The sequence below is a fragment of the Daucus carota genome, chromosome 5 (assembly GCF_001625215.2).
Source record: "Daucus carota subsp. sativus chromosome 5, DH1 v3.0, whole genome shotgun sequence".
NCBI classification, from domain to species: domain Eukaryota; kingdom Viridiplantae; phylum Streptophyta; class Magnoliopsida; order Apiales; family Apiaceae; genus Daucus; species Daucus carota.
The window spans coordinates 39836439-39852025 of NC_030385.2; the positions used below are offsets into that span (position 1 = coordinate 39836439).

The 15587-nt window shown below is 38.7% G+C and overlaps 2 protein-coding genes and 1 non-coding gene across 9 annotated transcripts; all 3 read right to left on the bottom strand.

Moving 5' to 3' along the window:
* Nucleotides 1-311: 311 nt before the first annotated feature.
* LOC108223262 (pentatricopeptide repeat-containing protein CRR2, chloroplastic-like) lies at nt 312-11491 on the bottom strand. 7 transcript variants are annotated; one of them, XM_064093092.1, is made up of 4 exons: nt 9112-11491; nt 8466-8519; nt 1440-1781; nt 314-732 (listed from the first exon to the last, which is right to left on the bottom strand). In XM_064093092.1, exon 1 carries the CDS (start codon nt 11419-11421, stop codon nt 9481-9483), a length of 1941 nt encoding a protein of 646 aa, XP_063949162.1. In that variant the 5' UTR covers nt 11422-11491; the 3' UTR covers nt 314-732; nt 1440-1781; nt 8466-8519; nt 9112-9480. The 7 variants fall into 7 exon arrangements, with proteins under 7 accessions (XP_063949159.1, XP_063949161.1, XP_063949160.1 ...); XM_017397423.2 differs by having other exon boundaries at nt 314-744; XM_064093089.1 differs by having other exon boundaries at nt 312-1781.
* Nucleotides 11492-11886: 395 nt separating this feature from the next.
* On the bottom strand, nt 11887-14955 carry LOC108220742 (serine/threonine-protein phosphatase PP1 isozyme 2). Its single transcript, XM_017394591.2, has 4 exons — nt 14447-14955; nt 12859-13418; nt 12572-12785; nt 11887-12197 (listed from the first exon to the last, which is right to left on the bottom strand). The coding sequence occupies exons 1-3, from the start codon at nt 14643-14645 to the stop codon at nt 12612-12614; spliced, it is 933 nt and encodes a 310-aa protein (XP_017250080.1). The 5' UTR covers nt 14646-14955; the 3' UTR covers nt 11887-12197; nt 12572-12611.
* TRNAS-GCU (transfer RNA serine (anticodon GCU)) lies at nt 14859-14940 on the bottom strand. Its single transcript has one exon. It is a non-coding gene; the product is annotated as a tRNA-Ser (tRNA).
* Nucleotides 14956-15587: the final 632 nt, after the last annotated feature.

The window sequence follows — 15587 nt, forward strand, 5'->3', positions numbered from 1 at the left end:
AATGGACATCTATTTTTGAGTTTATAAAGATACAGTTTGAATCAATCTTTTTAAAACTAAGAGCTAAATATAGTATATCTTCATATAATATATATTAAATAATGAACAAAATATATATTGTATATTATTACATAATTATTACTTGCGTAATTTATTCTAACTATGACTATTATATATAATATTATATTATATTTTCATACGAAGATGCATACTTGTATCTAAATTATCGGACATGGATTATTTGCCTGTGCAGCTGATGTTTTGATGACGCTGAGACCTGTGCAGTTTTAACTTTTATTTGCCTGGCCTGTTGAGTTTGATCCGGATTTGGTTTTGTTACCATTAATACTAGTAAAAAAAACCCACCAAAGTCCAAACACAAGTTTCATCCTAAACTCAAGAACAACATTTCATTGAGCGAAAAGGCCTTACAAATTAGGAGGGTGCATACTTCCTAGACCATCTTATAGCAGCATTAAAATGTAAGTAGACAAATAGAAGACTATCAATTTCCTCTAATGCGTTCTTCTGCTTCACCTTCCACTGGAGCTATTCCATCAGAAGCATCCTGTTTCTCATTCCCCCGACATCTATTGATTTTGCTACAACCTCTGTTATAAGGATTTGCTGGAAGCGGTCGGCAACCTTGAGGATCACGAAGCGGATCACATGGAGTCCCATCCATTCCTACGGCTCCATTATCTATAGAACTATCTGCACCTACAGTTACAGCTAGAGCCAGGGCTATACAAATCAGAACGGAAATATTGATCAGATACATCTTCACTTAATGGATGCACATATACATCACTATCTAGCTTTCTATATAGACTATATACACACACCATATATATACATTAATGTAAGTGTAGCATTAATCTATGTAAGAACTGTAAAGGGCTATGAGTTGGTGTCTGTATTGTCCTTAGAGAAGTTACACTTCACAAGTTTATGCAATAAATTTACTGCATTGCATTAAAGTTTAGAGAAGTTAAACTTTAGAAATTTATGCAGTAAACTTTAGTGTCTATATTTACTGCTATTACATTGAAGTAATAGCAGTGAGAGTGAAGATCTGTTTCTAGTGTTATTTATGTGTAGAAACTGAAAAAATAAATTAAGTGCATTTAATATTGGTCCCTTGGCAAATACATATATACAACTCCCTTACTACTACTTGCAATACCCGCTGATTTCTGAGTCTGAAACATCAACATTATAGTTATAGATTTAAGATTTGTTATTTAAAAAAATGAATATCAAATAAATAACAAGATAATTTTTGAACAAATCTTGCCTGCATTAAGTTTAAATCACATTAAGATCTTCAAAACTCAGGTCTAAAGTACTTTCTGTGAATTATAAAATACAGTATATCTGTTTGAAAGTTGTCCTATAAATTTCAGGAATGTGTATGACAAAATTATAAGAGGACATACCTGAAGAGTTGACCTTAGTGGTTGTGATTTGTGAAGTGTGCACATAAAAGTCTGAAGAGCTTGAAGTTAATGTAATATGATACCCATAAAAAGTTCTTTGGGCAATCTATCAGTGCATAAGCCCCGGAGTCCCGGACCAACTAATTGTCGACTCTAGTAGGATTGTTTCCGTCTACATTACAGGGATGATGACAGCTCGGGCTGTAAAGGTTCACTGTCAAGAACAACTTGCTAAATGTCTTTTTTTTCATATAATTTAGAATCCTTAGTGCAGCAACTCTAAATAAGGTATACCCGTTTGACAATTAATCTTTGACCGGAAGTGATCTACTTCTGTAGGATCTGGCAGATATAACAACTAGGGTAGATGATGGAGTAGTTTCACAAAACAAAAAACAAAAAAACAACTAGAATTCCTAGTTTGAACAACTAGAAAGTTTGAATAAAATTATACTAGACTTAACTAAAGGGGTTCAATTTTTCAAATCAACACATTAATTTTCATTATTTCTCAACCACCAGTAGTAAAAACAATTCAAATTATATAAAAAATATATAATTTAAAACAAATTATAATTTAAGGTAGATTGTTTCACTTCCCTATTATCTTCGTATTGTGCGTTTGTTTGAGTTACATTCTTATCATATTTGAACAATATTCATTTTTTACTATGTGATGATGATTTTTAGTGTCCCCGGAAAAAAAAAATGAAATATCTAAAACTTCCTTGTTTAACTTTTTCCAAATTTTCGTAAATTTACATTCTGCTATCAAATTTGTGATGTCAATGTCTTAAATATCGAAATCCTAGTATGATTAAGAGCTGATTCTGTTTAGCTCGTATTTGTTTATTTCGGTACTCATTACTTCTTCGGTTTTGACAGATCGTCAAAAATCTGTCAAAAATGATGGAGTCCTGAAAATCCAACTTTCTATCCGTGAAATTGTAATTGAAATAAAATATCTAAATCCACATTTATCAAGTCCGAATTAAATTCCAGACATCCAAAATAATATTAATCTCACCCATACTCATACAAGTACAACTTACAAGTACTAATAATAATCACAAAAGCCGTAAAAAACTCAAACTCATGGATTTTTTTTAGAAAAGTTAAAAAACAGAAGTTGTGATATTTCAATTATCTTTCCAGTTTCCAAGGACACTAAAATCATCACTATACAATAAAAAATGAATGAAATTTGTACGAATAAGAATTCAGACTCTTGTAACTCAAATAAACGAACCATACGAAGATAACAAGAAAAGTAAAACAATTCATATCTTAAACTTAAAGATTATACACGATTCTTAAGAATTTCAGATTTCTCTGATTATTAGAACGCTATATTATATAATAAAATGTAATGTCTGGGGTCCAGCCACATGCACTTAGAACGTACCAGAGAAAGAAACAAAAGATGCAAAAGGGTAAAGAGGTCATTGAACAGAAGAAAGGGTAAAATTGGGAAATCACAAAGGAAGGAAAAGGGGTTAAGGAGCTAGGGTTTGGAAGAAAGGAGGCATCGAGTTTATTGAGCTGTTTTCTTTTATCTCTTTGGCTGGGAGAGAGCTGTCCTCTCGAAAGGCAGCAAGCTTGTTTTCTACTATCATTTCTCATTCTGTTTTCCTGTGTAAACTTGTTTAGTGCGTATCTAGCTAAAGTACTGTTGGAGGAGTAAACCTTTTATCATTATTATCAGTAAATTGCATCTCAGTTCATATCAATTGGTATCAGAGCCCATCGATCCATGGCACCGTCCGTACCCAGTGTTAGTCAGCGTGTCGAAGAGTTGGAGGATGCGCTCGGCAACATCGAGTCGCGGGTTACCGATCTGGTTTCTCAAGCGGTGGAAAAGGCAGTTGACACCATGAAACATTCTCTGGTGGAGCTCTTGTTACAGGGCCAAGTTGAAACTTCTAAGAAGTATGGCGGCGAGTTGGAATCTTTGGGGTCACGACTAGAGGGGCGTTTGTCTCGCGCTCGTGAACACCAAGAGGCTCTGATCTACTCGATGAAGACAGATCTAGACCAATTTCAGTCAGAAGTTCGTTCCTCTTTGGCGTCGCTATCCAACAGACCACCCCCCTTCCAGCCAAATATGGACAAATTGGACAGTGGTGCGCCCATGGCTGGCTCTTCGTTCCAGGGTGGGGGTCACTCATCCCATAGAGGCTCTGCAGCTGAGGGTTTATTTCAAAGTCCGATGATGGAGAGGGGATTTTCCGGGGGTGGTGGCTCAGGAGGGGGTCCGGGTTATTGGAAATACCGTAAGCTGGATATGCCCATTTTCGATGGGTCAGACCCTGATGGGTGGCTTTTACGGGTCGAACGGTATTTTAACTTCTATAAGCTGTCGGAAGAGGAGAGACTTGAAGCTGTGGTGGTAGCATTAGAGGGAGACACCCTCCGTTGGTTCCAGTGGGAGAACAAAAGACACCCCATCAGGCGGTGGGATGATTTAAAATTGTTTATACTTAGGCAGTTTAGGCCAGCTCTGGGCGGGTCGCTCTACGAGCAGTGGTTGGCCACCACACAAGAGACAACTGTGGCAGAGTATCGTAGGCGTTTCATTGAAACTGCAGCCCCATTAGATCGCGTGCCCGAATCAATTCTGATGGGTCAGTTCCTCAATGGGCTCTCTGATGTTATAAAGGCTGAGGTCAGGTTGTGGAATCCAGTTAGCTTGGAACAAGCTATGGAGATGGCTTTAAGGGTGGAGGAACGAAATCAGGTCACTGCAGGAAAGAAATTTAGTGGTATAAGTCCCAAAACGGGATCCTACTCAGCGTCCTTCAAGGCTCCGAGTGCAGGTGGCACATCGTTGTACAGTGCTTCCCACCCCGCAGCATCAATTCGGAGTTGGGCAACACAAGCTGGTGAGTCACAAAACTCTGTTAGTTCCCCTAAATTGTCTGTCTCTAGTCCCAACAAAGGAGGTGAGTTACGCCGTTTGTCTGATAAAGAGCTTCAAGAAAAACGTGCAAGAGGACTTTGTTTCAAATGTGATGAGAAATGGTCTCAGGGTCACCGTTGCAAGAAAAAAGAATTAAGTGTGTTGGTGATAGATGACGAAGAAGATGAAGGGCTGGATGGAGGCAGTAGTGAGGCTCCTATGTCTCCTCCGGAGGAACTCGTGCCTGAGGTAACAACTCAACCGGAAGTCTCTCTAAATTCGGTTGTGGGTTTATCAAATCCTAAAACTATGAAGTTACGAGGGGTAATTAAGGGGAATGAAGTAGTGGTCCTTATTGATCCGGGGGCCACTCATAATTTCATATCGTTAGCTAAGGTGGGGGAGCTGCACTTGCCAATAACAGATGCCGGAGGTTTTGGTGTTTCTTTGGGGAATGGGGAAGCCGTGAGGGGGCATGGGTTGTGTAAAGGAGTTAATCTGCAGTTGGCTGGGAGTTTGGAAATTAAGGACGATTTTTTACCCTTACAGTTGGGGAGTGCAGACATTATATTAGGAATTCAGTGGCTCGAGACGTTAGGAAATGTAACGAGTAATTGGAAGACTCAAGTTATGCAGTTCGATATAGAGGGGAGAACAATAACTCTAGTCGGGGACCCAACACTTGTGCACTCCCAGATTTCACTTAAAGCCATGTTGAGAACTTTGCGTAAAACAGGTGGGGGATATTATGTCGAAATGAATCAAGTAGAGGCTGTCCAGTTGGTAAATGATGGAGTTGATGTTAAGAATGAAGGAGCAGAAGCCACAGTCCCTGTTTTTCTTGCCCCTGTCCTAGCTGATTATGAAGCTGTTTTCAGGGCTCCAGTCGGTCTGCCTCCAGTTAGAGGCCATGAACATTCCATTATTCTGAAAGAAGGCGCTGGTCCAGTTGGGGTACGCCCGTATCGCTATCCTCAAAGCCAGAAAGACGAAATAGAGCGCCTAATCCAAGAAATGTTGGCAGCCGGTATCATTAAACCCTCTAAAAGCCCTTTTTCAAGCCCCGTTCTATTAGTTAAGAAGCGTGATGGGTCTTGGAGGTTTTGTGTAGACTACCGGGCTTTAAACAAGGAGACCATTCCCGATAAGTATCCTATACCGATCATTGAGGAGTTGCTTGATGAGCTGCATGGAGCAAGAATTTTTTCCAAGTTGGATTTAAAGGCCGGGTATCACCAGATTTTGGTACAACCCGAGGACACACACAAGACCGCATTCCGGACTCATGATGGGCATTATGAGTTTTTAGTCATGCCCTTCGGGCTAATGAATGCTCCTTCTACATTTCAATCGCTTATGAAGGATATTTTCAGGCCTTTCCTAAGGAAGTATGTGTTGGTCTTTTTTGACGACATTCTGATTTATAGCAAGTCGGAAGTGGAACACTGTGAACATATGCGTCAGGTGTTAGAGGCGTTGGCTACTCACAAACTGGTGGTTAATCAAAAGAAATGCGTGTTTGGTAAGACAGCAGTGGCTTACTTAGGCCATACCATATCTGGACAAGGAGTAGCTGTGGACAGTGATAAAGTGCAAGCAATTCTCGAATGGCCTCAACCTACTAGTTTGAAGGAGCTACGGGGTTTCCTCGGTTTAACGGGGTACTATCGGAAGTATGTGAGACATTATGCACAGATTGCGCAGCCTCTCACCGATCAACTGAGAAAGGAAGCTTTTGGGTGGACGGCTAAGGCTACTGAGGCTTTTGAAAATTTGAAAACAGCGATGGTGACCCCTCCCGTTTTAGCCATGCCTAACTTTTCTCAACCATTTGTGTTGGAGACGGATGCTTCCGGATACGGAGTCGGGGCTGTGTTAATGCAGAATGATAGACCGATTGCATATTTCAGCAAGCTTCTGGGCACTAGAGCACAACAGAAGTCAGTCTATGAAAAAGAGCTGATGGCCATATGTTTGGCAGTGCAAAAATGGCGCTATTTTCTGCTGGGGCGTCATTTTATTGTGAGAACTGATCAGCAAAGTCTGAGGTATATGACACAGCAACGGGAAATTGGTGCTGACTACCAGCGATGGGTGAGCAAACTATTGGGATACTCTTTTGAGATTCAATACAAGCCGGGCTGTTCAAATAGAGTGGCTGATGCTCTCTCTCGCAAGTCAGTAGGTGACATTGAGTTCGGTTCTCTGGTGTCGACTTCTGTGGTGGATTGGTCACTATTGGACCAAGAGGTTTCCAGGGACCCGTTACTAACACAGCTCAAAAGGGAGATTCTGTTGCAGGAGAAGCACCATGTGGGTTTTTCAGTAAGGGAAGGGAAATTGCTATACAAGGACAGGTTTGTGATCCCTCGCACTTCAACTTTCATTCCCAAATTATTGCAAGTTTACCATGACTCCGTAGTTGGGGGACATAGTGGCGAAATTAAGACTTACCTCAGGATAGCGGCAGAATGGTATTGGATCGGGTTGAGGAAGGATGTGAGCCGTTTCGTGCAACAATGTACCATATGCCAGCGTAATAAAGTGTCTCAACAATCGCCAATGGGCCTATTGCAGCCATTACCAATACCCAATCAGGTATGGGAAGACATATCGATGGATTTCATCGAGGGTTTACCAGTTTCTAATGGGTTCAATTCGGTGTTAGTGGTGGTAGACAGGTTTTCAAAGTATGCACACTTTATACCACTTCGCCACCCATTTACGGCAGTAACAGTGGCTGAGGTTTTCATTAAAGAAATTGTTAAGTTACATGGGTTCCCTGCAACAATCATTTCCGATCGCGACAAAGTGTTTCTGAGTCTGTTCTGGCAGGAGCTATTTAAAGCTCATGGCACCCAGCTGAGGCATAGCACCGCCTACCATCCCCAAACGGATGGCCAGACAGAAATTGTCAACAAAGCCTTGGAGTCATATCTACGTTGTTTTGCGGGAAGTCAGCCCCGAAAGTGGGTAAAATGGATTCACTGGGCAGAATTTTCATACAACACCTCTACCCATTCTTCTACTAAATTCTCCCCGTTCAAGGTGTTATATGGTAGAGATCCTCCCCTGTTTCGCCGAGTAGGCAAAGGCCAATCACCTGTGGATAGTGTGGAAACTCTGTTGCAGGAGAGAGATTGCATAGTAGATGATTTGCGTTTTCATTTACTTCGTGCCCAGCACATCATGAAGTTTAATGCTGATAAAGGGCGACGAGATGTGCAATTTGAAGTGGGGGATATGGTGTACGTCAAACTTCAACCTTACAGGCAGCGATCTTTGGCTCGCCGACCTTTTGAAAAATTGGCAGCGCGATTCTATGGGCCTTTTGAGATAGTGAAGCGTGTGGGCAATGTGGCATATAAGTTGCAACTTCCGGAGTCTAGTAAAATACACCCGGTATTCCATATTTCTCAGCTTAAGAAAGCTGTTGGCACGCAAGAAACATCTGCCCACATTCCTGATCAATTATCCGTTGATATGGAGTTAGTTGTGCAACCGGAGCTGGTCCTTAACGTACGTCACCGCCCACAAGGCGAGTCGCTACAGCTTGAAGTGTTGCTGAAGTGGAAAGGCCTACCAGAGTTTGAAGCAACCTGGGAGGATGTCTCCCTTATCAGTGAAAGGTTTCCTGAGTTCCACCTCGAGGACAAGGTGAAAGTTTGGGAGGGAGGCAATGTAATGTCTGGGGTCCAGCCACATGCACTTAGAACGTACCAGAGAAAGAAACAAAAGATGCAAAAGGGTAAAGAGGTCATTGAACAGAAGAAAGGGTAAAATTGGGAAATCACAAAGGAAGGAAAAGGGGTTAAGGAGCTAGGGTTTGGAAGAAAGGAGGCATCGAGTTTATTGAGCTGTTTTCTTTTATCTCTTTGGCTGGGAGAGAGCTGTCCTCTCGAAAGGCAGCAAGCTTGTTTTCTACTATCATTTCTCATTCTGTTTTCCTGTGTAAACTTGTTTAGTGCGTATCTAGCTAAAGTACTGTTGGAGGAGTAAACCTTTTATCATTATTATCAGTAAATTGCATCTCAGTTCATATCATAAAACCATGAATTTAAGTATATAACATATCCAAACCCTTAAGTACACTATCATAGATATATATAAAAGGGGTAATCGATTACCTTGGTCCTCTTAAGCTTTGTTATAGTTCTTCTCCTCCTTCCTCTTCTTCCTCCCTGATAAAATAATAAAAGTGTCAAACCCATCTCCTCTTTTTTTACACACTTTTTATTCCTTTTGTTTTCTTGTTTTTCTTTCTACCTTTTTTTACGACTCCAAAATCTTTTATTTATTCTTCATAATTATTATGATTCTGATTAACTAAAATAAATATATAGTTCAATAAATAAATATTACATAATATAATTATAAATGGGGTCTTACATGGTGTATTCGAGTCAGAAGTAGGGATAGACTATCATGCATTTATGCATTAATATATTTCCTTTCCTTAAAACAGTGGAACACGTGAAATATACTGACAACACCCACAGTGCAGCAGAAATGTAATTGAGGATATTATCACGGGTTACTGGAGGGCGAATAAGCAAGCTAGTGACACTGATGAAGAAGAGTTTTACTATAGAACAATGCTTGCTACAATGGAAGATAAACTATCAGTAACTAATATTGAGTACCCCACTCCGACACACCTTAGAGATATAAGTTGCAAGATTATATAAAAACAATTTGTTGCTTATCTGTAATGTAGGGTTTTATGTATGGAAAGTGGAAACAAATAGAATATGCTCTATGGATATAACTGACCTCAACCATTGGTACCAAAGAGTTTTAAGTATTCCAGGGACTTGAAAAGATGAATACTCTTCAGCGTGTATTTCAATATAGTGTCCAACAATATCACGTGAAAACCTTGTATCTGGAGTCCACATTGTATCCTAGCCCTTTTTCCTATAGAAGTTGCATTTTGACTAGACTGATGTGCCACATTTGGCTGTGGGAGACTTTTACCAATAAGTTTCCATTTCGAGCAGCCTATAATATTTGATGAATTTGAGAGCTAAGTGTATCCCAGTGATGACCAGAGTTTGATATATCCATTCAGCATACTCAACAAGTGGAGCTTGTGACTCTTCATGAGAAAGAATTAGTAAACCTGCATTGCCGCATTGGTTATTACCAATAATCACCACACGAACAAACCCCGTCTCTAAATCGGTGAATCCGGTTGACATCTCTAACTAAGATCTCTCTATCCAAAAATTTTGATATAAACTTCGTTACCAAATGACAATCTTCACATAACCTTAAGTTCTTAGTAATTCTAATGGTTTCACCTTCGTTGCTATTCATCAGACCAAAAGCAAGTGCCAACTTTTCACTGTGTCCTAGTAAATTACTTTCTTTCTTCTCTTCGCTTGTATCATAGAGCACCACCTTGGTATGTGGAACATAGCCCATCTTCTTTATCTCAGTTAAGAGTTTCATTAATAAAGCTAGAACCACTTCATTCTTTGGATTAAGCTCATCAGCTGATATGAAGGAGTAAATTCCTTTTTCCACTTCGATCCAACTACATCCTGTGAGCTTTTGAATTCCACGAGCCTCTATGAGATTTTTTATTCTTTTAACCTCGGTCCACATCTCTGCTTGTGCATATATTTCAGCCATTAGTGAATAATTGCCAAAATTTTCTGGCTCAATCTCAAAAAGCCTTCTGCTGGCACTCTCTGCAAGCTCAACATTGCAATGAATCCTACATGATCCAAGAAGGGAACCCCAAACTGTAGGTCCTGGTTCAATTTGCATATCTTCTATGACCTTTGCTGCTTCATCTAACCGATTTGCTCTACCTAGAAGGTCGACCAGGCAAGCATAGTGTTTAACACTAGGGTATACCCCATGATCCCTTTCCATTGATTCAAACAAATTTTTACCCTCCTCAAGAAGCCCTTCATGGCTACAAGCTCCCAAAACACTGACAAATGATACGGGACTGGGTTGGATTCCACAGTGTAACATCTCTTCGAAAACTTCTATAGCCTTTTTACCAAGCCCATGAATACCATAACCTGAAATCATAGAATTCCAAGAAACTACATCTCTCCTCTTCATCTGATCAAACACACGACGTCCTATATCAAGGTCACCGCATCTTGCATACATACTCACCAAGGCATTAACAACAGGCAAAACCAAATCAAGACCTTTCCGAAGTACATAGCCATGCAGAAGTCTTCCCTGCTCCACAGCACATAAAGCCGTACAAGCTTGGATAACACTAACCATAGTCACCGAATTTGGAACCAAGCCATGAGTCTCAACGATCATCTCCCTAAAAAGCTCCACCGCTTCAAAAGGCTTCCCATTCTTCGCGCAACACGCAATCATTGCAGTCCAAGAAACCACATTTTTCACTGGCATCCCATAAAAAACAAAACCAGCACACTCAACACAACCAAACTTAGCATACACATCAACCAAAGTAGTCATAACATGCAAATTCCCCCAATACCCATGTCTTAAAACATGACCATGTATCTCTTTCACTCTATCCAACCCTTCAACAAAACCCTCCCCAGTCTTCTCTGCAACACAGGACTTAAGCACATAAGTATACGTAAAACTGTCTGAAAGGCCACCACCCTCATTCATCCTCCTATACATACCCAACACCTCATCACCTCTCCCAACCTTCACCAACCCTTTAAACAAAGCATTCCACACAAACAAATTCCTATTACAAATTCCATCAAACACTTGCCATGCACTCTCAACTAGCCCCAACTCAAAATACATACCAATAAGTTTAGTAGCAAGAAAAGGATTCTGATCAAACCCATTATCAATGACATGTTTATGAACAGTTCTTGCATCAAAAGATGAGTTCTTGATGGAGCAAGAATGGATTAAAAGCTCAAAAGTTTGAATATTTGGGTTGGGTTCTTGAGTGAGGAGATGAATAGCTTGTTTGAGGTCACCTTGTTGACAGAGAGACTGTATACAGTAGTTGCTGCCAGTGGGAGTGTGTTGAAGATGAGGTGGGAGACGAGATGGGTGGGTGAAGAAACGAATGCAAAGGCGTGTGAGGGTTTTAGGGAGATGATACACAAGCATTTACATGTATACTACTGCTGCATCTGGTGTTCTATTTGAAATTTTTGGTGCCTAGTTTTGGCTTTTTTTAAGCCAAAACCTGTTTTATATTTAAATATTTAATACATTAACCACGTTTGGCCATTTAAATTTGGGCAGGGTCTCTGACAATTATAATTTCCGGTAATTTTTAGCGGTATTCTATCATTAAAAAAAATAACTTCCGATTTTTTGATGTAAATATAAGAAATCACGTCGCCTATCCGCGATTTAAACACTCATTCTAGAATTTGTGTCTTACTGTTGTAAGACAAAAGTTTGTAAAAAAACGTAGATATAATTAATTGCAAACCAACGTGATTCCCATCCTTAAGCTATTTCACCCAGAATATGCATTTAGCAATGTATTTGCTGTTTTAATGTTCGCCCTTTTTTTTAAAAAGTTGCTAATGAACGGTTTTATCCGGGCAAGATGATAGTCATGAGTTTAAGGCTTAAAAAGATTTTGCACCTCAGCATTCTGTCAAATGTTTAAAGAACAGTGCATTCAATCTCATGTGTGGCAAATCAATAGCTACAGCTTACAGGTACTTTGTCGCCTCATCGGAAAATAAAAATGGAAATCTACACCAGAATATTGACAACATGCAGTAATGCATTAGTATGTTTTATACTATCCAAACCAATGATGTATATATCTAATGTCACTGGAAATTTGTGCTGCCTCGCACAGATTTCTACTGTGCTTGTAAACCAGCATCTGCAACTCACAGTTGCCAACATGATAGGCAGGACATCTGCAACAACAAGAACAAGCAAATGATCTGTCCGCACAATATAAACTATCTGATTAATCCAAAGAGTTCATTCAAAATCCACACTGAACGAAAGGATGCAGTCCAAGGTCATCTTTTTGAAAATACAGTTTCTAGTGCCAAAAAGAAAAGCACACCAGGCTTTTTTTACAAATTCATCCAGTAAATAATTGTCTTAATGCCTCAGACATGTGGTAAATACTTGAACGCAGTAAACTACATAGCAAACTTGACTCATTTGATATATAAATCGAAATAATTAATTTAGTCAGGAACAAAATAAAAAGGGATAAGACACTTTAGCAAACAGTGGAAGAGCTGGCAATTCCTGAACCATGGAAGAAAAATATGCTGACCTGAAATATAAAGCAATCGAGGCTGCAGCGTCTTATGTCTTCATAAGAACCTATGATTTCTATCTGCTGGCCTTAGAATTTGGAAAGAGCACATTAAGTTTTCATCAACACTCATCATTGCGCCAGCATTATCAAATTCCCCACAGTAGTTAGGGGCTGAAAAAATGGTAACTAGCTGCCTCTCAGCAAAGAATTCGTATCCGTCCTCCACAACCTAAACAGAGAAAAATAATATTAGGTAATATAAGAAAATAAAAAGAGCAATGATGAAGGGTAACATAGAAAACCTGGTGAGCACGACAAACAAGGTCAATATCATGTTGCATTACAAACTCTGACACCTTATCCTGACCAAAGGTGTACGAGACTCCCCGATCATTCATTCCCCAGCCTTGAACTTCTCTGTTAGGATCAGACCAAAGTAAATCACAGAGCAAACCAGACTCAGGAACATTGGTAGGACGAGTTAGATTTCTTATTTGATCCAAGTTTGTCAAATCAGGAGAAAGGCCCCCATGCATGCAAAGTATCTTGTTGTCTATGAGAGCAGCCACTGGAAGGCAATTAAAACAATCTGTAAATGTTTTCCAGAGCTTCACATTGAAACGCCGCTTACATTCGTCATAGAATCCATATATCCGGTTAATAGAAGCACATTCATGGTTTCCTCTCAAAAGGAAAAAATTCTCCGGGTATTTGATTTTGTATGCAAGGAGAAGGCATATCGTTTCCAGACTTTGCTTCCCGCGGTCCACATAGTCTCCTAAGAACAGGTAATTGGCCTCAGGAGGAAATCCTCCAAAATCAAACAGACTTAAAAGGTCACCATATTGCCCATGAATGTCACCTGAAAAACAGGAATAAAAATGAAATATATATATTCTAGAAAGGTATCAAAACATCAATAACTTTTAAGATCATTCAGTCTGTTTCTCCTTTAACTTCTTTTTTTTTTTTTACTTCGTATAGTCACATTATATGGGTCTCATCCTTATTTCTTCTACATCTCATCCTTTATTTCATATTTTCATCTGTCCACTAACAATCTACAGGCTGCAGGTCTTCGGATGAGACAAGTAGTAGTTTTCTTTGGGGAGATCGATGAATCTGGGTCAGATATACCATATTTTATAGCACATAATTATTTGTGGAAATTATGGAAATGGTGCGTATGTTACTGTATTAGTCAATCTCTTTTTGCCCTTTATATAAATCAAGTGTGTTTAAATTTTCGACAAGTCTACACACTTTCAAATGAACATCCTTTACTTTGATATCATATCATGGAAAAAGTAGCCAACAATATCACGGGTACAACTTGAATTTCCCTAAGATACGAATTTAAGAACCCAGTACTGCAAGGCTACTAAAACCACACAAGTGACTATTACAGGAACAGAAAAAACATGTTTTCTAAAACCCTGAGGTTTTAGATGATCAAGTTATTTTACATGATAGCTTGGTTTTAGGAGAGATTCGGGTTTGAGCCTCCCCATCACATTTGTTTAATCTGATAATACCCCAAACTTTACTGAAGTATTTACTCCCAAGTCCCATGGTCGTAGAAATCGGAAATCGGAAATAATCGATTGACATACCGATTCAAGATTTATATGGGATCTATCGGAGATTTTTTTGAACAAATCGGAGATTTTTAGTCAAATCGGAGTCAATAAACTGATGACAATTTTTGTAAGAATTAATCGCGAATTTTTTAATAAATCGGAAATTTTCAAAAAACTCCCAATATATAAATACAAACCTAACAAAATCAATGTTCTCACAAGGAAAAAAGGAACAAGACATAAAAAAAAAAGCAAAAGGAATGACAACAAACATAACATACACCTAAATTGTGAAGAGGGGGATATATACCACAGATTTTGATGGGGGCTTCAAGTTCTAACAGTGTAGGCTGTTGCAGAAACACATGTTTAGAAGCACAACAAAGCTGTCGAATCTCCGACTCCGATAAATGAACTTGGCGGGGAGTTCTTGCGTGTCGGGACTCCAGAAGACGGCTGATGATATCATCAAGAAGCAAAGCGTTCATTCCCTCCTCATTATGGGCCATCAATCTATCAAAATCTTTACAAACACGAAGCCTTAAAATACTAGTAAGAGAGATTTTTGGATTGTTGCTGTCCGATTTTATCTATAACACAACACAGATCAGGCGTTCATGCCTATAAACATTAGTTTGTTTGTATATGGAGATGCATCCATATGTTTTTTTGATGCTTGTCTGGTGCAGAGTCAACGTTCACTTTGGGCCAAAAAATAGGTGCGACGCCTGAGAGATTCGAACTCTCGCGGGGAAACCCCATGTACTTAGCAGGCACACGCCTTAACCACTCGGCCAAAGCGTCGCTCATGTTTTAGATGGTCCTTTTTTCAGATCATATCACATGATAATTTATATATAACTAGTTTATAACCCGTGCCAAGCACGGGATTATCTGAATTTTTTAAGTTTATTATTTATTGAAAATATAATATTTTTGATATAGTTATTTAAATTATATTGTTGAGATACAAAATTTATTATGCATTAACATATTAATATTTAATTATGTTTAACTTTTATTTTTCAAAATAAATATTCTCAGGATACATGCTATTATATGAATTTATTTTAAAATAGTACATTTTATTTTAATAAAATCATTATGTTGTTTTTGATTCTAGATAGATGAAAAAAAATTCAACACCAGCATATATAATGTATTCAGTCTTTAATAAAACTTAACTTTTAGTTCATAATTGTTTTAGACGTCTAATAAATATTATTAAGTGTATCACTAATTGAAGTTCTTGTAATTTAATATTGATGGACATTTGTCAAATTAATATAAAACTATAACAGAGATTATAAATTAAATGAATTTAAAATTAATTTATTTATAATTTTTTTTCACAAAGTCTTGTAAACCTCTTTTTATGTTCACAGTAATTTTATTCTCGTTGGAATTTGCATTTGCCATGGTAGTGCTACCACACCCTCTCCGTTATTATA